The sequence below is a fragment of the Melopsittacus undulatus genome, chromosome 5 (genome assembly GCF_012275295.1).
Source record: "Melopsittacus undulatus isolate bMelUnd1 chromosome 5, bMelUnd1.mat.Z, whole genome shotgun sequence".
Taxonomy (NCBI): domain Eukaryota; kingdom Metazoa; phylum Chordata; class Aves; order Psittaciformes; family Psittaculidae; genus Melopsittacus; species Melopsittacus undulatus.
In genome coordinates, this window is record NC_047531.1 from 56,147,551 (window position 1) to 56,172,984 (window position 25,434).

General features: G+C 37.2%; 1 protein-coding gene across 1 annotated transcript in view; it reads left to right on the forward strand.

Annotated features, from left to right (window-relative positions):
* Positions 1 to 25,434, forward strand: part of ERC1 (ELKS/RAB6-interacting/CAST family member 1) — a 284,155-nt gene that overhangs the window by 1,934 nt on the left and 256,787 nt on the right. Inside the window, exon 2 of the mRNA XM_034062833.1 lies at positions 8,938 to 9,771. Coding sequence (XP_033918724.1) covers positions 9,103 to 9,771 — 669 coding nt within the window. The 5' untranslated portion in view covers positions 8,938 to 9,102. The remainder of the gene's footprint in view (positions 1 to 8,937; positions 9,772 to 25,434) is intronic.

Here is a 25,434-nt window from a genome sequence, read left to right on the forward strand (position 1 = left end):
AAATCACTGTAGGGATGGTAGCAGGTTTTCTTCAGTTTGTGTTTCTGCTCTCTGGGCTATATTAAAGTAGCATGTTTTTTATAAGTCTTAGCACTTACCTTTGATCCTGTCACAAGCTCTGACTTGAGAATTGCATTAACTTTTCCTCTCTAATATCTGGTTAATGGCCTGACTAGCAAAAAAGCAGGTTGGGTATTTACATGGCCTGTATCTTTTTCTTGAACTGCAAGTCTTGGTCATGAAAGAAACCTAGGTTGGGTTTTTTTGTTTTGCTGAATCTGCCACTCTCTCAGTTCCTGGTAGCAGTTACTTGTGATGCTGCATGAATAGAAATATTTCACCATGCTATTGTAAACAGTGCATGAGCTCCTTAATTCTATTCCTTATTTTGTGAAGCAGGATACTCTGCCATTGTAATCGCTCCTTCCCTCATCCCTCCCTATTTTCAAGTCTATTCCCCCAAAAGCCTCTATTGTGTGAGAGGTTTGTTGCAACACTTACCTGGCTAAGCCACTTGAAAACTGTAGTGCATTTAGAAGGTCTGGCCGTATGCATGGATGGATGCATGCATGAAGCTTTTTAAATAATCGGACTGATTGCTAGAATTAGGAAACAATAATACACATTCTTGGATCTTGTGCCTACTCTGCTGTAAGAGCACTCTGGGTGAGGAGGATTTGATCAACTACTACCCGTTTGAGCCAAGATTTTAACTGTGGCATGCAGTGTACTGCCATATGGCAGTGGAAGAGCATGAGACCCTAGAAAACCCAGCACTGGTTTAGGAAAAGCCTTATTTCTTAGCATGTGGATTGTGTCACTGTCATTAACACAACTTTGTTGTCAGGGTGAAATTATGATGGAAATTCTGTAGAAGTATGCTTTGCTTGGTGATGTTACCCATGGTGACTTTAGACTAGCTGTCTGCGTGGATTCACCAGAAACATCGTTCTAGGTACTTCTGGGCTTTTAAAATATCTTTCACACTTCTGTCATTTTGTTCCTCCTGTTGGGAAATTGGTTGTTGGTTGCATGCCTCCTGGGGGGAAGAGAGAAACAGACATATATACAAACACATCATATTTACTGACTGTATATGCTAAAAATCAGACATAAACTCTTTAGCCATATAGTGACAGGAAATTAACATCCACAGGTCTTCAGTCTTTCAGATAATTAGAAGAGTGAGAGTTGTTTTAGTCAGTGTGTTTTGGACTTCTTTTAAAAGAAAGAAAAAGACACATGATAATTTTTATTGTTTACCTGCTTTTAAAGACTTACATTTAGCTCCTAGTCATTGACAGAGCAAATCCTGATGCACATATCCAGTCTACTTACATGTGTCAGAGCATAGGGCAGGGAGGGAATGAGTCCAGTCTCTGGTAAACCCAAGCAAGAACCAGCAGCTGAGAATGGTCCACAACATATCTTCATCATGTGCTAATCATCCTAAAACAAACTGTGTGCTGCCAGTGAAATACTTAAAACTGTAGGAGAGAACAGATGCTGGAACAGTGTCCAAGACCTAGCCATACCTTGGAAGCCTTGAAGTACGAGGTCCAGAAGTGTTAAGAAGAAAGAAAAGTTTCTATTGGTACACAATAGCCTGACAAAGGGAAAGAACATGCGTGTGCACCCAGATTTAGTGACCAGGTTAACTCTTGGTGTATTGTGAACAGAATCACTTTAGTCTGACAAGTGAGATGAGGTGAGACCTTTGGAAATATCAGTAGCACCTCACGTTCTGCCTGGAGCGGAAGCTGACTTCCAGAGCTTTAGGGAAGAGTCCTTGAAAGCAAGTGGTGCATCTCAAAGAGTAAATAGATATGGGTAAATAAAGGCTTAGCTGAAATACATGCATTTTTATAATAGTGAGGTTTTTTTATTTCTTTTTTTTGTGGTCTTGTTTTTGTTTTGTTTTGTTTTTGGGAAAGCAAATTCAAAGGAATTAAGTTGTGAATGTGAAAGTATATCCTTTATCCTGGTATCAGGACTTGAGGGACTTCTAACAAACAAAACTCGATGTCAGTTACAACTGCTTTTGCAGAGAAGCTGCTATAGAGCACGTTCTGTCATCTTGCATCTTTTGTGCAGAGTAAGTAGATCTCATGAAAAGAAACATATTTGCAGTAGACAAATTAACTAGGAAACTGGTGAATATTTCTAGTTCTTATTTAGAGGCTTTTGGGTAGTGTATTCTGCATAGGATATCTCGTAGGAATGGGAGAAAAGAATGAGAAACAGAATGGTGTTTGAAAAAGTCAAGATGTTTCCATGTCTTGTGGTGATTTAAAGTGTATGTGCACCATTTGCACTAACCTTTCAAATTTAAAAAGTGTGTAACCTGAGTGTCAACTTATGTTTAGAAATAAAATACTTTTCCAAATGACTGCCACGTTTTTCCTCAAAATGTTAGGGTCAGGGTAGCTGGCCTTCTTTTTACGAAAGATTTGCAAGAATGTTTTTTGATGTATCAAAGTCACCTGAGGATTATCAGTGATTTTTGAGATATTTTTTCTGGGAAGACTTCTGTCTGTGTGTATGGGTGATGATGTATCAAGCCCTGTCTTGTGTTTGGTGAAGCAGAACAGGAGCACTGTTGTTTTCAGTGAACTTGGCAGATGTGCAAGTAGGTGAACTTCAGCATTGCACCTTCCACCCTTCTCCCAGCAAAACTAATCAAACTTTTAAAAAGGATTGGACATAAACAGATGTCGGTGCTTTGGCATCTATTTATGTGCTGTCTGAGAATGAAAATAACAATATAAACAGTTACTTTTTTGGTCTTTTTGTCTTAATTTAATTCATCCCTTTTGCTTTCTTTCTGTCAAGGCCATTAGGATAAGACTATTTTGATAAGGATAAACAACCCTAAGTTTCATGGGTTCAGTGCCTTGTGTCCAGCATTGGCTGACTTGCAAACGATTTCCAAAGTGAACATTCTTCTGTCCTATTTGTGTGTGTGTGTTGTTAATTTAACATGAAAAGTAATGAGCTTTTTTACCTTTGAAAACTAGTCAAACCTAATCTACAATATAGTGCTAAGATAGATGCTTCACATTTTTTATCTACAAGAACATAGCACCCATAGCTTTTGTAATTTTGGTGTGCATCAGAAGGTAACAGGAATTCAATTTCCCTCTTGGTCTTGGTTAACACACCTTGAAGTTGTGAATCTTTTCTGTTCTGTCATCATACCCACTCTTTGAATTCTGGGGTAAAGATATCTGTCAGGGTGTCACTGGAATAGAAGATGTTCCTTTTTTTTGGAATTCCATCTTTTTCCACTCCCTCCTCTGTTCTGGAGTCCAGGTGTTACTGTATAATCTAGTAATGCTGTTTTCTGATTAACTATTCAGGTGTGAATTATGAAAATGTGAGCAATTGCTGCCTCTTAATGAAGTCTAATGTGTCTGCAACAGTGCTTTATCAGATTAAGATGGCTCTTGTAAAGGCTGGCTTTTCTGTAGCTATTATAAAGCTGACATTCAAAGCTTTCCTTGTGCAGACAGGAATTGGTGCTACAAGAAAGCTCAGTCTTCTGGAAGCTGGCTTTATGGCTTCCATTATGCTGATGGAGAAATCACTGTGCTGTAAGATGTGCTTGCCTGCCTAGTTCCTGATCAAACTGCCCCATTCCTGACTGTCAGGCAGTGACACTGTTAAGGAGCTGACTCTGTAAATGTTGCTGTCTGTCCGCTCATGTCAGTCCTGAACAGAAACTGCAGAAAAGAAATTCAGAGGAAATGCTCCTTGCTGAAGGCTGCAGAAGTTATTCCCAAATCCTTTTCATTTTAACAAATGTGAGCTGGGATTTTCCTGTATTTCTGCAGTATGCTTTTACATATTTGGTTCTTATGTACCTTGAAGTAATTACTGTGATATTAGTATTTGTCCTGGAAAAGGGGGAGATAGGAAAGATGTCATATCTATCTATCTGTCTATCTATCTATCTATCTATCTATCTATCTATCTATCTATCTATCATCTATGTATCTATCTATGACAGAGAGATCCTCCAGAGGTTAACTTTGCATTAATGAATCTTCAATTTGCTGTCAGCTGTAGCCAGGAATGTCAGCCTTCTGAGCCATTGTTTCACATAGGATACTAGATATAGGGGCTGATTGAGACAGCGTTGGTAAACGCATCTCATTTTATTGGCTTATTTATATTGAAGTTGATCCCTCCAGAATTTCTCACATTTCCACTATGCCTGAATACAACCCTTATTGAAAACACCACATCATTTGACAAGAGTAATGTACATATTCCTGCCCTCTTTCATGTTATAATTGCCTTAAAAGTGTATCAGCATGAAGTTGGGCAGGTTGCATTTTACTGTTCTTTCAGCAGGTTAGGCTCTGCTGCAGGATTTACCAGCTTTCATGCTGCTTTGAATTACCTTTTTCATTACGGATATCTGGGTATCACTATACTTCTTGGAGTAGTAGCTGCTTTGGAGAAGGGTTGATTCTCAGTTCCTTCAGTGACTATGACAATGCTGTTGTAGTGAAACATTCAGATTGCTACAAGTTGCACTGTAGTACATGTAAATGCTTACTGTCAGATTATAAACTTTCTTTCACAGTTCATGGTGTCTGTCTCTGAGTGTTTTTGGACAGTTTCCTGCAATCTTGTAAGATATCTTTTAGCTGGCACTTCAGGCAGGATGCAGTTATCTCTCATACAAAAAATGTGTTTATGGCTATCCTTTTTTCAAACCTTTTCCTACAATATTGTATAATTCTCATCTATTCTTTTAATGGTTCTCATAGTCCTCCTTTCAAGCTTTTTCATAATCTATAGATAGCATTTTCAGCTAGTGAAGCAGGTCAGTTGTGTGTCTCTGTACTTGCAAAGCTGCTATGGAAGTCTGGATATTTACATGAAGTTTTTACTTTGGCTGAAGCTGATTTGTTGGATTGATGTTTTTTCATTCAGCTTGCAGATAGGATGCTCTTTGGAAGTTTGTGTTCTCTTAGTGAACAGAAAACAAGAAAGCTTTGTTTCACAAATGTAAAGGTATGAAAGTGACCTTGGGGAAAAATGGTTTAGCACTAACTTCAGTGGTTTTTTTTTTTTTAAACACTTGCAGTTTATAGTCGCTTTCTTTATAAGCTTAGGTAAGGGGTCCTGCACTGGCAGAAAACGCTAAAGGTTTTTGAAACCTGAAGGAGAGTTTGCAAAGGAAAAGTGGTCAATACATACACGTCCAGTTGGACAAGTTTTCCTTGTGGTTACCACCATCCTTAAGGTTAAGGGATGATTTATTTGTGACTATATTTAGAATCAGTAGAAGAAGAAAAAAGTAACAGGACTGCATGTTGTCCTCATGGAAGATAAGATTCTGCTTCTGAAATTCCTAGTACAATGCTAGTCTGGTGCAGAATGTTGAAAAGCTTGTAACTTTTGTGTTATATTCCTGTCTGAAAGAAATATTCCATGTAATTTTGCTTGGACTGCTGGAGGGTAACTGGAAGTTTTTTTCTTCCTGATTAATTTGTATTGTGAATGAGAAAAGATATTTCCGCCACTTCCTTCACTTTGCTGTTTCCAGGATTAAAGATGTTTTTTCCTAGTGTGGTTTGTCTTAATATCTACTTCTGCTTATGGATTCCTAATAGCAACAAAGTGAAATGGCTGGTGAGAAATGCTACTAGAAAAAAAGTGGGAGGGAGGAGGGAAGAGTTTAGATTTATCTTGTAACATGTTGGACCTTTTTGTTTGTTTGTCTGTTTTCTTTCTTGACAAATCTGTGTGAGTGGAAATATTGAAACTGGTTCCATGGCTGGAAAGGTATATTTAGTTAGTGTTGAGAATATTCCCAATTTTTAAAGTCTAACAATGATGTAATGAAAGTTCTCATCTCCAGAGAAATACTGGAGGGTTATGTTTGCTTGTTTCCAAAGACTTTCTTTTCTTAATCTAATGCTTTGGGTTTGCTTTTGAGAACTGAATGCAGAGTAATGTGTGGCTGCAATGTCAGCGATGTCAAAGTTCTTCCTGAGTTTTACGTATGCTGGCTCCAGGAATCCTTTCTGTAACCCTAATAAACAGCTAATATTAGCAGCTGGCTTTTGTAGCTTGAATAATTTGATTTTTTTTCTAGAGTAACAGAGGTTACAGTGCCTACCTGTGTAATAAAGCTTAGAGCTGAATAAGCATAGGATTGCTGTTTCCACTGAAGATGGGTGAGAGCTAGCCCTCCTGCTGCTGTATTAGAAGATGGCTACTGCACAGTGCCTGCTGTGGTACCAGCTCCTTTCAGCTGCCTGGGAAGCTACTTTTCTGTCAAGGACATCAGTCACTTTCAGTTTTTGAAAAGCTATTAACAGTTTAACAAAATGTTTACAAAAGCAATTCCATGAGCTTTCCATTTTGGTGTGATTAACTTACAAGAACCTAAAATCTTTTTTGGGCTTCTTGTATGTTGTTAAGTACTTTACTAGGTGATATTTCTGCATGCAACAGTAATATACTTCTAGCAACATTTAAACTTAATGTTTTTGGGAGAAATACTTTAACTAAAACATAAAGAATAAAACATGTCTAATCTTAGGGTTAAGTAAACTTGTATGAATCTCTTAAGTGAATGCATACACTTATTTACTGTGGTGAGTTTCTAGCAAAGAAGTGCTGTAATTTAGATTAGTTTTTCAAGAGAATCTTTGTGACTGCAAGATCTCTCTTGAACACACTTTATGTAGTGTCTAAGAAATCATATCTAACTTGTTTTGAGTGCTCAAGTGGTGTCACAGCAGCATTTTTAGCATTTTGGTATCTCAGTGACATTAGTCTGAAATAGCTTTTCTGTTTGTAAGAAGTGTTTTGCTTCCAGATCTGTGGCACAGTGTCTTGGGTATTGAAGCAACTCCAGTAGAACACTGTAGACTTTGTTACATAGTTTATATTTCTGTACTGTTTTGCATAAGCTGAAATAGAAGAGAGATTTTTATCTGTAACTTGTATTTTAGAAATTATCTGTAGGTGGTGTTTTGGTAGCTAACTTCAATTATTAATGCTGCTGGCTATCTTTCCTTGGCCTGTTTTCCTTTACATATGTGTTTTAAAATATTCCATAGCAATATTGTTGCTAGCTTTGGTTGTCATTAAAAAAAAATAGAGAAAGTGCGAGTAAGAGAGAGAGTGTGCTTGAACTTCTTGAGGACTGCTCACAAAATGGAATCAGCTTCCATAAGCTTTGTGAAATTACTCATGATATTGTATCTACTATGAAATAGTGTGAAAATGACAAAATGCTGTCTTACTTTGATCTTGTTTTCCATTTAAAGCTTATGGTTAAAATAAACATTTAAAAACTATTTCTTGTTGTATCTTTTCCTATACTAACTTGTTTCTGAAAGGAAAAAAAAATGATATATCTTTTCTTTATCAAGCTTTTACTTTTTTCTTTCTACCCTTTTCCAGTCTTCTTTGCAATGTTAATTTTTTGGTCTCTTCCCCTCCACCCACTTGTACTATTTTTACAGTTTCTTTTGTAAGTGTACTCTTCTTTTAAGCCTAATCTTACATCTTCTTGCCCAGTTATTATCTCACAAATGTGCCATAGTGTTTGGAAAAAGTTGATTCCTAATATCTGGCAAACCTTACTTCCAAGCAGAAGGTGAAGCTAAATGAGAGCTGGTGTGAAAGGAAAGATACTGGGATATGTAAGATGCTGCTGCTCTTTGGACACTATTTGTACTCTTTTCATCTGATGGGGAGACGTCAGATCAGGAATATTTAGGTGTTCTAGTTTTCATTTCAGTTGAGCCCAACAGTGGCTTGAAATAGTGTACACTGGAAGAATTAGGGGGAAAAAAGTGAGAACTCTATAATAGGAGTAGTTCTAAATTGCAGTAGTTCAGCCACAAGAGTGGATTTCATCTGTTTCTTTCTGTGATTTTGGCTGCTAACACTGATCTCCGCCCAGTGCCCCTGAAGAGCTACCTACTAGCACTTGTAGAACAGCATAATGTTAACAGTGCAAAACCATGGAATTTTATTGCATGTGCTATCAGAGTTCTTGTTTAAAGAAGTAGAGGGGAGGAGGAACTGCACTATGGTGATATGGTGCTGCTCTGTTTTTTTAAGAGGTTACTGCTTTTGGAATTATATTATTTAATAGAATTAATCTGAACTGGTTAATGAGAAGCATATTTGGATTGAAATCTTTGCTTGACCTTAACAAAGATTTTTGTTTTGGACCAAATCCCAGTTTCAGAGAAAATAAGACACTTGACCAGTTTTCTGTGCAGGTGTGATTCTTTTGTTCCTCTTAACCAAATTGGTCCCATTTGGTGTGTTACTGCTGTTCTTTCAGAGTTGTATTTATAGCTGCTTAAGCTTTGTGGTCAGTAATGATTACATGATGTTTCTTGGTTTTGGTTCTGACTCTGAAGGAGGGCTGACAGGAACACCAAAGGGACCTGCTAGTCAAGGTCATGATCAGAATCATTTCGTCCATCTACTTTCCCATTTGCAAGATTATTTTCATAGCAGCAGGGTTTAGAAACCGTGTCCTATAGAACCTAGCAGTGCTGAAAAGATAAAAAAATACTACTGAATGGGCTTTACATGTTGATTGTCGCTTCTGTTCAGAAAGGTAATAGGTAAAGAACTAGGGCCAGTTAGAAACAAGAAAATAAGTTAACTTTTGTAGATCAAAAGTTATGGGTTGAATTTTTTTCCTCTTTCTCTTTATTGTGGTAATATAACAACAGAAAAGCAAGAATAGAAGTTCCTTTTTGAGTTTAAATGTTAAAATTTAAATAAAAATTGCCTTTTTGTGTGTAGGAATTGAAAAGATGATGGAGAAGTATAAAGATAGTAGAATACACTTTATGCTAATATGGGACAAAATATTTGGTGATAAATAGGTATTTACTAAGTTTTATTGATACAGATTTTAATATGTTACTCTTTTTGATACAGATATGGTTCTGAACATCGTGAGCACGTGACTTCAAAGATGGACAACTGGATCTTTTATACGTTGTGATTGGCCTTAAGCTGACTTTTAACTGTTGAACAACTTAACAGGATTTCTCTCATTCCTGATTTATGCCTATATAATTGCCTCACACCACCAGCTTAATCATGTATGGAAGTGCTCGGTCAGTTGGTAAGGTTGAGCCAAGCAACCAGAGTCCAGGGCGTTCACCAAGGCTGCCACGATCGCCACGCTTGGGCCATCGTCGAACGAACAGCACAGGAGGCAGTTCTGGGAGTAGTACTGGGGGTGGCAGTGGGAAAACCCTTTCAATGGAAAATATTCAGTCTTTAAATGCTGCCTATGCTACATCTGGCCCTATGTATCTAAGTGACCATGAGAACGTGGGTGCAGACACCCCAAAAAGCACCATGACTTTAGGCCGATCTGGGGGGCGGCTGCCTTATGGAGTTAGAATGACTGCAATGGGTAGCAGCCCTAACATTGCCAGTAGTGGAGTTGCCAGTGATACTATTGCATTTGGAGAGCACCATCTCCCTCCAGTGAGTATGGCATCCACTGTGCCTCACTCACTGCGCCAGGCCAGGGATAACACAATAATGGATCTGCAGACACAACTCAAAGAAGTACTAAGGGAAAACGATCTGCTTCGCAAGGATGTGGAGGTGAAAGAAAGCAAGCTGAGTTCTTCCATGAACAGTATCAAGACCTTCTGGAGTCCTGAGCTAAAAAAGGAGAGAGCTCTGAGGAAAGATGAAGCTTCAAAAATCACCATTTGGAAGGAGCAATATAGAGTTTTGCAAGAAGAAAACCAGGTTTGTCATCTAATGCCACTGTTGTGTTAATGCAGTGGCATGACTGAATAAGTTCAATAAACTTGCATGTTATGTTTAAGCAGCTGAGTTATGTTGGTGCTTTTCTCAGGTAGTTTGTATGAATAAGATGTGTTTTCAGCTTGCAGGCCTCTTTTAAAATGTTTCTTGTCGGACTTGCAAGCCACTTCTTGAGCACTCAGTTCTCCTGTCGTGTTACTTTCCCTAGGATTGATGCTAACCACTCAGTTTACTTTTGGATGTATTTTACCCTGTTCATGATTCATATTTCTATAGTGCTTACCTCTTCCATCATTCCTTGGGGCGCTGACCCCAAATACAACTGAACTGTTGCTGAATGTTGACAGATTGCCAGTAAAACGAAATTCACATTACACCGCTCTTATTTTAGAGCTCCAGTTAAAACCTTCAGAGCTTCAGTTTTCACAAACAGATATAAATTGTATTCTTGGCTATACTTAAGTAACACTGTTTAATACCTGTACATCTGTTCTTTTGTCACAGGCTGTATATTTCTTGTTATACAACTATCATAAAGCACCCTACCTTTTTCTTTTTGTAGTGGTTTGGCTACTTAGGGAATAGGCAAAAGATCAGAGGATCTTGGCTGTCTAGTTCTTTTGTCTCTCTTAAAAGCATCCTTAAATTAGAATGAAACTGAGAGGTAGGTTAAAATTGAGGTCTCTTTGTATTCAGCTGTATTTATTAAAAGCTTTTTAAAAATGTTTCCCACCTAAAACGTTTTGCTAGTTTAATCTGGAAGTAACTAGTTGTCTCTGAGTTAGTGTCCTCCCGTTTAGTTGTTTCTCAACTAAGACATCTCTCTGTACTCTCCATTAAGAAACCTCATCACTCTTACAGAAAACAGGCTCAGAGTCCAACTCCAAAGTTGTCTGAAATTAAGTCAGCTTTCACTGTGATAAAATTACTTTCCCTCTTGAGGTTTTTAAATATCTAAGAACATTTAATTAAATAGTTTCCATAATTAAAGCATGATCATGTTCTTAAAGCTCTTAAGGTATACCTGCTATTTTAGGCAGCACTTTTTCAAGATTTACGTTAAAAGATGGAAGAGAGAAACTGCCGGAGGGAAAAAACAGCAGTGGTAGTACTTGACATGTTATACTCTACTTCAGGTGATCTCTCTTAAATCGTAGATTTCTTTTGGTTAGTGATAATCTGCTACACTGAAGCTGTCTGCAGTCTTCTTTTCACATCTTAAAGAACTGAGTTGAAGAAAGTTAGTCGATTTTCTTGAGTTAGTATGAAATAATTTAATAAACTTGTGTCATTTTATAGTTGTATTCTTACAGAATGGTAAGTATGACAATAGAGAATTTATTTGTTAATATGTGATATTTTGTATTCATTTGCCTGTGTCTTCTTGGAGTGAAGAAAACTTAAAGCTAAATACTTTCATTATGAAAGTAGGGTTTTGTCAGAGGGAGTAATCTGGTGAAAATTTTAATTATAATGGTATAGTACCAGTATAATGAATACATGAACTACCATTCACTCAAGTTTCAGATGCTCTTTGTATTTCAGCTGTAGGTCAATATTTTAATTCTAGATTTTTTTTTTTCATTCTTAGGTTCTCTTTTCATGCCAAATGTAATATCTTAGACTATTGTAACGTTCTGAAATCAGTTTTGACATTTTAGGATGCTGTGTAAATCTTGCAAGAAAAAATGCAACAAATGTATGGTTTAGAATGGATTAAGTGGTTACTAAGCACAGAAATTGGAGAATAGTGATTCCTCTATCTGATTTATTTTTTCCCTTGTCTTTCCTTTATCCCCTAATTAAACATTTACAGATATTTCCAGGCTGCTGTTCTCTAGGCAATCACTGTAATTACTACCACACTGGTAGAATTGTATAACTTTGGCCCAAAAAAAGAAGGGTGCAATTTAAAAGGAAAAGGGTATTATTGCAATGAGCTGTAAAAACTAAGAATGCTAATTAATAGATTATAGCTAGCTAACAGTTTGTCCTAATTAAATTCTGAATCCATTGTGTCTTTTATAGCCTTTTGGAGTTGGTCACTTCAGCCCTTTATAAGGAAGATCAGTTTAATAGGATTTGCTGTAATTAAACAGACTTCTCTGTTTAGAGACTGAACAAGGGATTTCTCTGATCTGTTTGGGGACCAGAAAAATCTCTTCATTATCCTTCCAGCCTCCCCATAAAATGAGTTCCAGTATAATTGCAGGAACTGATGTTTTAGCTCTAAAAGCAAGTATTTTAGCACATCACTTTTAATAAAGACTTCCCACATGTGCAGAACTTGTGCTTTGTATTAAATTTAGCTAAGGCCAAATGCATTGTTAAAAATTGACTCAACTCATGGAGCCAAGATGCTGGCTGACTCATGGTGTTAAGTGGTAGTTATCTCAATCTCTTTGCTGTGGTCTTGACTCTTTCTTTCTCTACACACTTGATTGTCCCTGATTCTTTGTTTTTGTGTTTTTTTTTATTGCTGTTCTTGTCACCTCAACTTTGAATGACTGAATTGCATCTTGGTTTTGGAAGCTGTTAAAAGATTCTTAAAAGTTGTTAAAAATTGTTAAAAAATACGTGAAGATGTGACCTCTGGTTGATTGCTACTTCAGCCTCTTGTGAAAAATGCTCTGGTGTCTGGGTTTTCTTTCCCATTTCTTAAGAATTTGTGCAAATCACAGTTATTGACGTATTGCTCACTCGTTTCCAGGAAATTTTCTGGATCAAATAAAGATCAGAGGAGGCTAAAGAGCATGCTACCTGTCCTGAAGCAATTGCATCTCTTTTTGGTTGTCATCTTAGGGCAATAGGTAGCAGGGATATCTTGGATATAATACTGACAATATCATGCATGTGCCCCCATACAGCTTTCGTTTGGATTAACAGTGCTTTAGACTTGCTGAGTTGTGGTATAGTCACCAGCTGTGGTGCAGCACAGCTTCATTTCTCAGCTACTCTGAGCAAATACTACAGCTGTGGGGTCTAGCATATGCTGCTTTATTTTCATCTTCTGTTACTGATCTTGAAGAGCCAGAAAATACTTTCTTCTCATAAATGGGGAATGCTATTGTCATCTCATTTTGAAAAGCTCAAAACTAAACATGGAAAGTATTCCTGTAATTAACATAGATTCCTGGAAAAATAGAATAGATTTCAGTGCAGTGTGGATTAGTTGCCCACTTATACTTTGCAAGAAGCCAAAAGGAGAGTGCAAGTGATTTCTCAAAGGCTAACAAACCCCTGCATATCCAAGGAGGAATTGATGGTGCCAGTGAACAGGAGCTTGTTTTTGGCATGGTATCCCTCTCCCCAGCATGCTTTAGTAGGAACTGTATTTTTTTGAGTTGGAAAGTAGTATTTATTATTTTTTTAGTGTGTGTGGTTTAAGGTTTCCTTGGAAACCTCTTTCATAGAAGCCAGAAGAGGGAAGGAAAGGCAGTGGGTATTTTTTTATTTTGATAGAAATAATTTCCCTAAGAATTGGACCATGGTGGACTATGTGGAACTTGAGAACAAAGGAATTCCTCTAAGTGGAAATTTGCTTATACCAAGGTGATTGTCCATTAGAATAAGTAGTGCAATGCAAATTTGATGTCTGATGCCCTGCATTCTAATTTCCCACATTTGACTGATCTATGTTTAAGATTCGATTTATGTTTCAGCTGAAATAATGTGGTACTGCTGAAACCATCTTTTTACTTTGATCTATTTCTGTGGTCAGAGGCACTGGATGTCTGAGTGAGTTTAACCAAGAAAATATTTCTGAAAGGAATTTCACCTTGTTTGAGGTAAGCACCTGAAGAACATTCTACTTTATTGCGATGGAGAAGTATGATAGGCGTACTCCAGCATTTTGTCAGTGTTCTTCTCCAGAGTCAGAAGTTCTCTCCTTTGCATAATAGTGTGGAATGAGCATCTTACTTTTCGAAATATAGTTGTCTGTTTGTTAGCCTCTTAAATGCATTCAGTGATGCTCTTGAGACTGGCTGAGCTTCTAATGCACACATTGTTTCTCTGAAAATCAGATTAATTCTCACTTCTCCATTGATTTATTTTTTTTGTAAATTAAATAAAAAAGTTTAATTTGCCTTAGTACTATATCATTCTATTGCTACTACCATTCCCGAGCTGGTTAGTTGTTGATGGAAAACTAAACTTTTTCCCATTATGGATGTTTAGTTGTGCTATATGCGTTTCTACAGTCAGTGGCTTAAAGGCATTATCTGTATCCTACAGCATTACACTTAAATAATTCTTTCAGTGGCAGATGCCTGTCGACTTTCTAGAATGTTGCCGGCTTTAAGGTTCATTCTGTCTTTCAGTTGCAGCATGAAATTATAACATAATTCTCTTTTAGAATAACTCAAAGCTACCTCCTCAAGAGTTCTTATTATCTGAGGCATTCTGTGTTCTCTCTGTTTGCAATTGTATAAGGAAATAAAATCAGACTTTTTGTGTTTATCTAGGTTCCCCAATACATCTTTTCTCCCATGTTTCCTATTGAAGTAGAATCTAATACCTTGATTTGCTTTGAACTGTAGCATAGGCTGAACAGCTGGTCTCTAGTTGATCCATTAAACAAACAAGGGGAATACTACCAACTTGAAAGCAGCTTCTAGTAAAACGGGTGATGTCAGTCGTCCTGTTGAACTTCTGTAGTTTAACTGTGCCTTTTACCATTAAGCTGGGGGAAGGATTACTTTAAATTCTGGTCAATTTGAAATACCTGCCTTTTTTGTTTGTTTCTTTGTTTTGGGGTGGTTTTGTTTTTTTGGGTTTTTTTTTTTTGTCCACTGTGTGTTCAGACTCTTCAGACATTATGCTCCTAACTAGGGTTGCAGTTTATTAATCCACCATTCAGCATGTATATTACTGAGAAGTCTTGTCTGTGTTGCTGTATTTCTCTTGAAGCCATTTGTCTCTTTTGACATTATTGTAATTCTGTTGGATTTAGTTTCTAACTTTGTCCCTTGAGTGTTCCCTAAAGTGTGAACTATTTATCTTGAAACTGTAAAGCTTTGGAGCAGGCTTCCTTTTAGTTGCTTAGTGATCTTGCTAATAATGTTGATAGCAATAACACAGAGCTATTCCTGTATTATAGTTCATTTTAGCAATGGTCTTCTACTGATACTATAGCTAATCTAATACCAAATATAGTATTCTCATGTGTCTTTACATGGTGTTAAGTAGAAAGAAGAGAAGCAGAATCGGAAAGAGCAGAGTCACTTTTTGTAGTGGAAAAAAATACAGATGCAAAAGCATAGTTGGTTTCCTTCTGTGTGGATACTAGTTGTTATATCTAAGTGATTTACTCAGTGCTTGCAGTCATTGTATGTTGGACTGCAAAGCAGAAGTAGGTTTTCTGGTTGTATTAGTAGCCTTGAGAAGCAGGTTGCAATGATCAATTTTTGTAAAGCTCTATTCTAATTTAGAGGTCCTAGTAAATCTCCAAAAACCCTCTTGATTTAGTGACCATTCTTTTTACTATTGAAATTCTTGATGTAAATCAGTCGTGCCCTGTTGTTATATTGTGTTTTGTATAGTCACTTTTGCTTCCAAAGAATATTAGTCTGTTCTCCTTTATTTATCCTGAGGGAACTATACTATTTTTTTTCCTATTCATAATGTGGACTGTATACCAAAAACTTCTGTACAGATTGGGAAAAATTGAAGCGTACCAATATACAGACTGTATTGCAATTGCAGAATCAGTATTCACATTTAAACCATAAAGAAAAGAATCTATGGAAGGAGTCATTGTCAACATCTAGATCAGTATTTGAAGAGATCTCATGATAGTTTGAATATTTGTCAGTTGAACTCCATTAAAAAGTTCTTATGAATTCACCCTTGGAAGAGACTGGATTATTAAAAAAAACCCAAACAAAACATCCCCTCACTTCCCCTCCCCACCCCCCTGAAGCATTAAAACAGTCTTTTTGTGCGTGTGCTCATTCAAATGAGCATGATCAGGTGCCAAAATACTGGCATAGAACTCTGTTAAGAGGGCTTCCAGTGATCATTGCATTAGAAATTGGAGGAGTTAAACTTATGTATAACAGTTACAGGAATAAATACCATGTGACTGGCTTCTCCAGTTTAATTTTGGTAACTTCGTTTGTAAACTGGAATGCTAAGTAATGTATTATCATTGGTAAACCTAAGATTTTGATGGCTGTTGCATTTAAACTGTTTAAAGAATTAAAAGTTTCCATATAGATGAATAAAGTTTTCATTCATGTACTACCACTTTTTCCTATTGCTACTTAAATGACTCAAATATATATGGTATTTAAATGACTCAAGTTTTGCTCTTCCCTGAGTAGGGGCTACTGGTTCAGGATCCCCTTGAAACTAGGAAAAATTATTTAGTCTTTGCTGCTTTATGCTGCCTGCAGTTCCTATATGGATTGCTTGTAATATCTAATGATCTTTGGTACTAATCTGGAAAATAAATACTATAAGCCAGCAAGGGTGAGCAGTTATTTGGAGGCAGTTAGATTCTTCCTGAATTTGACTCCACAACATCAAAAGGAATTTAAAGTCAGTATGTAGTTTCCTAATGATCTTGAGCAGTTCATTGCAAGCACACAGAACAACACCAGGGAGTGATGGCATTTCCAATCTCATGCATAACACAACGAAAATACACATTTTGTTGAGGGGAAGGAGAAGGGGGTAGAGATCAGCTGTCCAATATAACATCTTTTGCAGTGCTCTGCAAATACAGCAGAAAGGTGGAGAACAAATTTTACCTTTTTTTAAAAGGTGCTTTGTTTACCACCTCTTGCTGTATGATTTCTGCATTGTTATTGGGTTCTGTATTGTGCTGCTGTGTGTTCTGTTTCTACAGTGGTAGCATTTCCTGCTTCTTCCCTTCTTTTCCTCTCATTTTACATTCCTGCTCTAGTGTGCTGGGGAGAGAAACTGGGAGACAAGCCTAGGTTTGGAAAAACAAATAAATGGTAGTCCAAAATTACCTAACCCTCACCAGTATTTGTATCAAAGCTAAGTATGGTTTTATTTTTTTCTGGCCAGTATATACACTACATCATCATTGTATCCTTGTGAGCAGCACTATCAAGGGGTAGGCACTTTGCTAATAAATACTCTTGCTGTTTAAGTGATTCACAGTTGCAAGCCTTCTACAAGAGAAAGTATGCTTGACATTGAGTTTATGGGTTTTTTTGATCCTTCTGTCAGATAATCAGGTACCAGCTACCTTGAGTTGTTAAATTTTGAGGACAGATGGTCTTCTAATTATAAGTTGATGTGGCTTCCAAAGAATACAGGGTCATGCATTTCCTTCAATACTGCTGTCACTTGTTTCTAAGATTAAAACGAGGCAGCACATGAACTACAACCGTTTTTAGATGAAAACCTGATTTTTCTTCAGGTAGTTTGTACAGGATATGGTTCTTTCACAGTAGTTGATTACTCCTGTTGGTGGGGTGGGGGAGGAGAAGCAAAGCCTACCTTTGTAATGTAGTGGTGATGAGGCTTGCATACTTTTTCCCTTACAGGAGTTATGAAATTGTCTTGAGTTAAGGGTCTGTTTTTTTGTGGAATCATGTCTCAGATGACAAATACTTATTTTTGACTGAGGGGAGGGAAAAGCTTTCTGAACATGCATTCATGCTGTAACATGTCTTTGAGGACCTTTAAGTGCAAGAATGCTCATTTCAGGCTTAACCTATTGGTAGACTTGGGTTATTTTGGACCAGAAAGTCCTGACACTGGAGACAGTGGTGTGTCTTATAATAGAACTCCTGTCTTGCTGTGAGCAAAAAACCTTTCATTTTAATTATTTTTTTTTTAGTTCTGCTATTGGAATATTGGTTAGACTTCCCACACTATAGGTGAATATTAGTTCTCAGATGAATAGAAAGAAAACAACAAGCAACAAAGTAACTTGAGATCACTAGAGCGTTCCTCACTGGAGAGGCAAGATACCCACACAGCCTATGCCAGCATGTGATTTCACAGCTGCAAGCCTCCATGAGGCTTACTCTTATGGTTTCATCTCTTTTGAGAGATGGAAACATTTAATGTTAAACATTTGATTTGCTAGAGGAGTCAGGCTTTTTACCAAAGCTCTTAAACTCTTACTGGAAATGCTATAAATGTGAAAAGCAACACAACTAAGAAACACCAACCTGCTCAAAATTAAAGCTTTATTGTAGAAGATGCTAATCGTCCAAAGACAATCCATAAAGAAGCAATAGATGAGAAAGAGTGGTCACACTTTTGCAACTGTGTGTAGATCTTTTTAGTGGAGCTAGATGTTACAATTGAAGGTTTTTATTACTTTCTTGCTAGCATGCTACAAAATGAAATTACTTTTTCTGCTTTTCACTAACTGAAAGGTGCATCTCATGCACACAAATGAAAAGCAACTGTGAGGTTTTTCTCTTCCACATGAGGAAAAGATGGTCTCATAGCTGCAGTGTAGACTTAAAAAGAGAAAAGGAGTGTGTTGGATAAGATTTGCTCCTATGTCTTTTCAGGTTAGGGTTTGTTTCCTGCAAGTCTTAGCAGACATAGTTGTTTATCTGATCGACAAGAAATCCCTCAGTAAGTAAGACTTCATTATTGGTCTGAATTTTGCATCAACTAGAAATGTCCATATAAAGTTTCTGAAAGTGGTTTTGGTTTCTATGGCAAGAGGTTTCAGTAATTCCTTGATGGATGAGAGAAGCACATCTATGGAGAGGATGACAAAAGCTAAAAGCTTCAGGCTGAGGATTAGTGCAAATAGGTGAACCGATGAATCCCAGAATAATCCTAGAGAAAGAAAATGGGCAGAAAGAGCATGCATAGTAAAGGTTTTTAATTAGGTTGTTAGGAAACGCCGTGCCCTGCGCTGGAGATTTAGGAAGTAAAATATAGAGAATCAGATTGTTCAGCGATTCGTTATTCATCTCTGTTTGGTTTAGGAGTACAAATGACAGTGTTGTGTTTAATAGGTAGAGCATAGTTAAACATGACCATTTTAGTGTCTTATTCATGCTGCTAAGTAATCCTGATGAGGAGGGAGAGAAGGACTTTGGGAGGAGAGAGCAGAGATTAAAATGTAGGTAATTCTTTGATCTGACCAAATATGACAATCTTTGTATTTTTTACATTAGTATGTATTCTTTTTTTTTGTGAAATCTTCCCTTTTTCTGTGTGTTTATATATTAATTTTAACAGACATACTTGCTTGTGGAGATTTATCTGGAGGAATTGTACAAAAGGCCCACAACCATAGATGTGCTTTTTTTTTGAGGGTAAAGGAATTCCCCAGTCTTCATCAGCCTGTATATCACTTGAGTAAAGTAAAATTATTCTGTCTGTGGCAGCTTTGATTTGGAGGATGATTTTTCAGGCTCTCTCCTTCAGACTGTGTCTGATGGGTCAGGTTTGACCATATGATTGTGAGCCTGTTAATGTGTAACTGTTTTAATAGATCAGTCAGCCTAGTTACCCAGAGGAGGGACCTTTCTAAGGAAGCATAGGTACACTTTCCTGCAAGAAAGTAAATAGTGTGATACATATGTACAAGGCAGTACATTTTTATGGATAAAGAAAAATAAGAAAGCCAACCATATTGTAATCCTCTTTGCAGAGTTTGTTTGGACCTTCTGATCACCATGTCTGTGAGGTTCCAAAGAATTGAATTATCTGCAATGAGTTTGAGGGGGAACCCCAAAAACCCCTGCTTGCAATAAAATGAGTTCATCCAAACTTTTCTTAACACTGAATTAATTATGATTTGAACAGGCAGATCATTTTGACAGTAAGAAAAGTTTTGGTCATGATTCATGAGGAGCTCTGTGCACATACTTGAGCAAACAGTTGAAGGAAGCGTGGGTACTACTGTGTCCTCAGGTTATGGTTTGTAACACTTTTTGCAGTTGTTCTAGTGAGATCCTACTAGCAGTTTCACAATCTAAGTCATTTTAGTTGGAAATAGTATACAATGTAACTGCTATTACCGTATCTTACATTTTTGAGCTTTTTAGTCTTCAAATACATTTACAATTTAACTTTAAAATCGGGCTTTGCACTTAACATATAACAGTTGAACAAATTGGGTCATACTGCTGTTAAGTTCTCTTTTCCCTGTCCTAGAAATAAGATTGAAAATCTAACATTTGCTATTTAAAGGAGCTTCCAAGTTATCATTTCTGTCCAGGAAAAGCTTTTAGTTTTTTTTTTTTTCGTAAAGGTTGGGAATTCATTCAAGACCAGCCTGCTAAAACTGCATGCAGTGTTTTCTCAAAGCAGAATAAATTTAGTGTGTACTTATTCAGAAATCATTCCTCTCCTTCTTTCTATTTGGCTGAATCAGCTCAAATCTGTATGACTTTAAGAGGTCTGAGGTCTGTCTTTTTTTTCACTGTGTGAGAATTGTCATTCATTCATATTTAGCATCACTTTTTTTAACTAATTAACTGTTTATAGTAGTTCATGTCAGACTTCTTTAATCTGAAAGACAGGGAACTTGTGGAAGAAATCATTAATTCACTTTCTTTTTTATTTAATACAGTTGATGGGGTTTTGTTAACTGCTGGATGCTAGACAGCCTTGGAAGACTGATCCAGAAAAAGTAGATCTGTACTTCACAGGTTGAACCTGCTAGCAGCTTATTTGGTACAGTAAGACCTGATTATAGATAGGCAGTAGTTGATGCTGGGACCCCTTCATATATACTGTGTATAGTTTGTCTGTTTAGCTCTTGACTAGATTTATTCTGGTCTGTTGCACCTAACATTCTGCACACATGTGATTTATGCTATCTGAAGGATTGATACTTAATTCAGTTCTTTATTTCTCCATTGGGGATTGGGGTTTGTTAGTGATTTGCACCTGGAGCAGAGCTTATAGAAACATAGAATTATAGAATTCTATAGGTTAGGTTTGGAAAGGACCTGAAGATCATCTAGTTCCAACCCCCTGCCACCTGGCCAAGGCTCTGTCCAAGCTGGCCTGTTTTAATTTGGCTTTTTTTTTATTAGCTTCTGTTTTAGTTTCCTCTGATTTCTATCTAGTTCACACACACCAAAACTGTTTTGTGAAACCAGCCAACACCTGACAAGTAGGAAATGAACACCTTCTGAACAGAACTGCTGCTGCAAAATAAAAGGCTGTTGGGTATGTAGTTGTGTTTGTACAGCTTCTAATGCTCGAGCCTTTGAAGGAGTCTAAATGCTGATGAATTAAACATTTAAACACTCAGGAACATACATGTTATTTCCATCAATAAATCCATATTGTAAAATGTTTCCAAACCAGTATATTGGGTTAGAGAGATGATTATTCAAAATTGTGTGGTTAGTGGTTACTGTAGTTTGAGATCCTGGAGAACTGTTGTACTATGTGTTAACTATGAGAAAGCAAAATCACCACCTTCTTCAAAAAATAGTTGGATATATTAGGTACTGTGAACCCTTCAGACATATTCATAAGAGCTCTGTCACATGCACAGGTTAGGGTTGAAGGATGATATCTTATTTTTGACACCTTTTCTTGAAGGGTGTTGAGCTTCAGCAGTTCAGCACAATTGATGTGTATTTCTTTGTGATTAAACAACTCAGTTTTGTTAATAATCTGTGAGTGGAAGAACTAATTTGAGTAGTGCCTCAATAACAACGAAGGTCAATATGGCCTTTATAAGCCTGTATATAATGGAAAAGGTGTGATAAGGTTTTCCTGCTGAGCACTTTAATTTTCTGGATTTCTTATCACCTCAATTAGAATTTCATGAATAGGAGACTTTACAACAAAAATGCAGAAGTAATATTTTCTTCCATGAAAATAGGTAATTTTAACTCAATATTTCTTTTTAAATTTTAAAATGGCATATATATATATGTATTAGTTGCCATTGGATGGAGAAGATTTCTGCCCATCATCTTCCATTCAGTTATGCTTATTTTAAGCTATGGAAGTCAGTTATTTCTACTTGGTAAATTCAGATTTATGTACTGCAAACAGAAATGGTGATTAACTTGCAAGATTGTTTACCGTGTGAAAGATTTCTTGTAAATCCTCACATTTTTGGAATGGTAGGAGGCCTGGTAAAAAGCCCACCTTCAATTTATGGAAGCCACTTTCTGGACTGAATTGGGCAACCTACTTGCACACAGTAGAGTAACTAGTAAGGTATTTTGTAATTACAAAAGCAGAACATGACTACTTAAATTTGATGTCTTTATTATCTCTATTAATCCTGAAGTAACTGGTTGAGGTTCTGCCATCCCTTGTACAGTATGTCATAAACCTGTATTACAAGTAATGAGTGACACCATGTTAGTACTTCATCAAGTTACAAAACTGCTATTACTGCTGTAAACAGATTCAGTTTCAAGTAGAAAATTCCTTCCCTTTTAACCTGTTTTAACACGTTCTGAATTAACATCTCAGTTGTTTTCAGAACTTTTGTCTAACATTTCAGAACAAAAATCTATCAGGATTTTGTCCTTAAAAGATGCTATTAAATATTACAACATTAAGTCAAGACAATAGGAACTTACGTAAAACATGAAGTATAAGGCATTGGAGATGTATTATTATTATTATTATTATTATTATTATTATTATTATTATTATTATAAGTGGCAATTGTTAACAGTGCCCTCATGTACAATACTCAAGTTAGTACTAAAACCAATGTTTTTTCTTCCTAGAGTCTTTTATCTCTTATTTTTTTTGTTCTTTTAGGCTAGTTTCCTTTTGCTTAAGCACAGTTCTTTTCTTTTTCCTTTTCAGTGTTGATCTGACTGCTGGGAGATGAGTACATAATTGTTCTTATGTCACTTTCGATGTTGGAATCATTTAAATTGCGCAAGTTCAGTTTTGTGCAACAGGTTATGCCTTAAGGCACACAAACATATGTATCCAAGCTACTCATTTACATGGCTAATGTGGAAACAAGAAGGGCTCTGTTTTTCATGGTGTTCTTATAACTTATGTTCAGAACACAGTTAATGTTGACTAGATAGTTGCAGATAATTTGTGCTTCTTCTGAGTGCTCAAGTTAGGTAAACACAGAAGAGTGTAGACATCATAAACTGTAGGGAAATATTTAACCAGTTTGAAAATAAGCATCTGACAGAAACTCTCTGGAAAAAAATGTATAGTTGTCGCTTTAACTGTATTTTTTCAGTTATCTGCTTTCTGCTCATTCTTGATACAAAACTAACTTCTGCAATAAAATTCCAGCTGTGTCGGGCAGTATCAGTAATTACTATCAATAGAGGAGTTTTTTTCTACCTTTTAGTACCCATGATTCCGTGCACCAAGTGAGGCAGAGTTGGTACTGTAATAGTGAGTACACGATGGTTAAAGAAGAATCAATTTAGTATAAATCCACTGGGAAGTTCTGAACTTTGTGCATATTTTTAATGTAGTTTTTTGATGGAATTTGCTTTTAAAATCACGCTGTCATTAATCTTACGCAATTTGTCATTGTTTTCCCACTTTGCTGGTACTAGTTTTAGTGAGCTCAGTGAATTCTTTGGGTGAACTGAGTGTCAGGGAGCTACTCTGGTTAAACAGTGATGTGGCAAAAAGACTAATTTTCACATGACTTTGTTCTTTAAACAGTAGCACTGAGGGAACTGGATTAAAAGCTATAACCTTAGAACAATAAATATATTTCCATTGCTGTAAAACATGTTTTGTACTGGACTCTGGAATGAAATCAATCTTGCTTATGCTGACACTCATGAATTTTTTATTTCCTGCTCAATATGTCTATTTTCAGGACAGAGTTTGGACAGAAGTAGTAAATGAGGACTGAATTTTCCTTTCAATTTTATAAACTCATTAAAAACATGCTTCAGTTCCTGAAAATTCCCATTCTTGGGTAAGTAATGAGGAAAGGAATATAGTAGATTTTTCTCAACACCTGCTTGTGGAACTTGAAGAGCTTTTAGTGTGAAATGTAGAGTAGTGTTTATCCCCTAGACGTTTCTTCATCCTTTCCACCTGGCTTACTACACTCTCCCACAGTATGCAAATAGAGAGATAACCCATCTGAACAAAATTGTTGCATCTTTCTGTGCTATGCCAGTTTGCTTAGGTACCCAAGAAGATTTCCCAGGCCTCTGTGAACAGAAGAGGGTTTCAAGAAGAGCTACCAGTGCTGAATTGAATGAGGGTTTAGTCAGGAATTTGTTCAGTCATAGAATCATAGAATACCAGGTTGGAAAGGACCTCAGGGATCCTCTAGTCCAACCTTTCTAGGCAAGGCATGACTTAGACTGTATGTCCCTGCACCCTGTCCAGCCGAACTGTAAAAGTATTCAAATGTGGGGAATTCACCCCTTCCCTGGGGAGATTATTCCAGTGGCTGATTGTTCTCATGTGAAAAATTTTCCTATTGTGTCCAGTCGGAATCTCACCAGGAGTAACCTGTTACAAGTTTATTGCCATGTTTTACATGGGAGTCTGTGGGAAAAAAAGGATTATCCACCTTCTTTGTAGTCACCCTTTAAACTGGAACATGGTGATAAGGTCTCCCCTGAGATTTCTCTTCTCCAGGCTGAACAAGCCCCCAGCCTTTCCCCATATGGCAGGCTTCCTAGTCCTTTGATCATATATGTGGCTCTTCTCTGGACCCTCTCCAGCCTGTTCACATCTTTTTTTGCATAGTAGGGACTAAAACTGAACACAGTGTTCCATGTGTGGCCTGACAGGTGCTGAATGGAGTGGGATAAGGACTTCTTTATGTCTACTGGTGATGCCCTTGTTGATGTAACTCCACTTTCTCTTGGCTTGCTTTGTCACAGCAGCACACTGTTCACACCTGTTGGACTTGTTGTCCACCAGCACCACCCCAGGTCTCTTTCCACAGAGCTGATCCTCAGCTGGGTAGATCTTAGACTGTGCTTGGATTGTATTTTCCCAGGTGCAAGACCTTACACTTGGCCTTGTAGAGCTTCTTAAGGTTCTTGTTGGCCCACTCTTCCAGCCTAGCCAGGTCTTCCTGCAGGGTGGCCTCTTCCTTCCAAGTGTCCTCTTCCCCACTCAGTTTGGTATCAGTGGCCACCTTCGTCAGGGTATACTTGATCCCATCTTCCAGATCAGTCATGAAGACATTGAACAGCGTTGGGCCCAATATCATTTCCTGGGGGACCCCACTAGTGACAGGTTCCCAGTTTGAAAAGTAGCTGTTCACCACCACTCTCTGGGTGCAGCTGGTCAGCCAGTTCCTACCCACCACACAGACCTCTTGTCTAGGAGGAGGCTGTGGGAAACAGTATTGAAAGTCTTCAGTTTCCAGTATTACTGATATGTTCTTGCTCACTGTACCAGTGCTGCGAGAGTATGAGCACCCAGGCTTATACTCTCTGTATGTCAGCGACGATATTGTTCCCTTCTGGCCTGTCAATGGTATCGGTATTTATCTTGTCTGTTAAAACTAAAATGGAAGTATGTACAATTACTGTTGTACAGTTGCTAGCACTATGTTCATTGTCTTCATCAAGCATGCAGGCTCTCCAGGGAGGAGTATTAGTTCAGATGCATTAGATCTAAATAGACTTGAAGGCTTATGTTGGACAGTATTCCCACAAATACAAGTTTATTTATGAAAGTATAACTATTATCTTTCCAAATCCTAGGTTCAGGGCATAGAGCTCTGATTTTTTTTTTGTC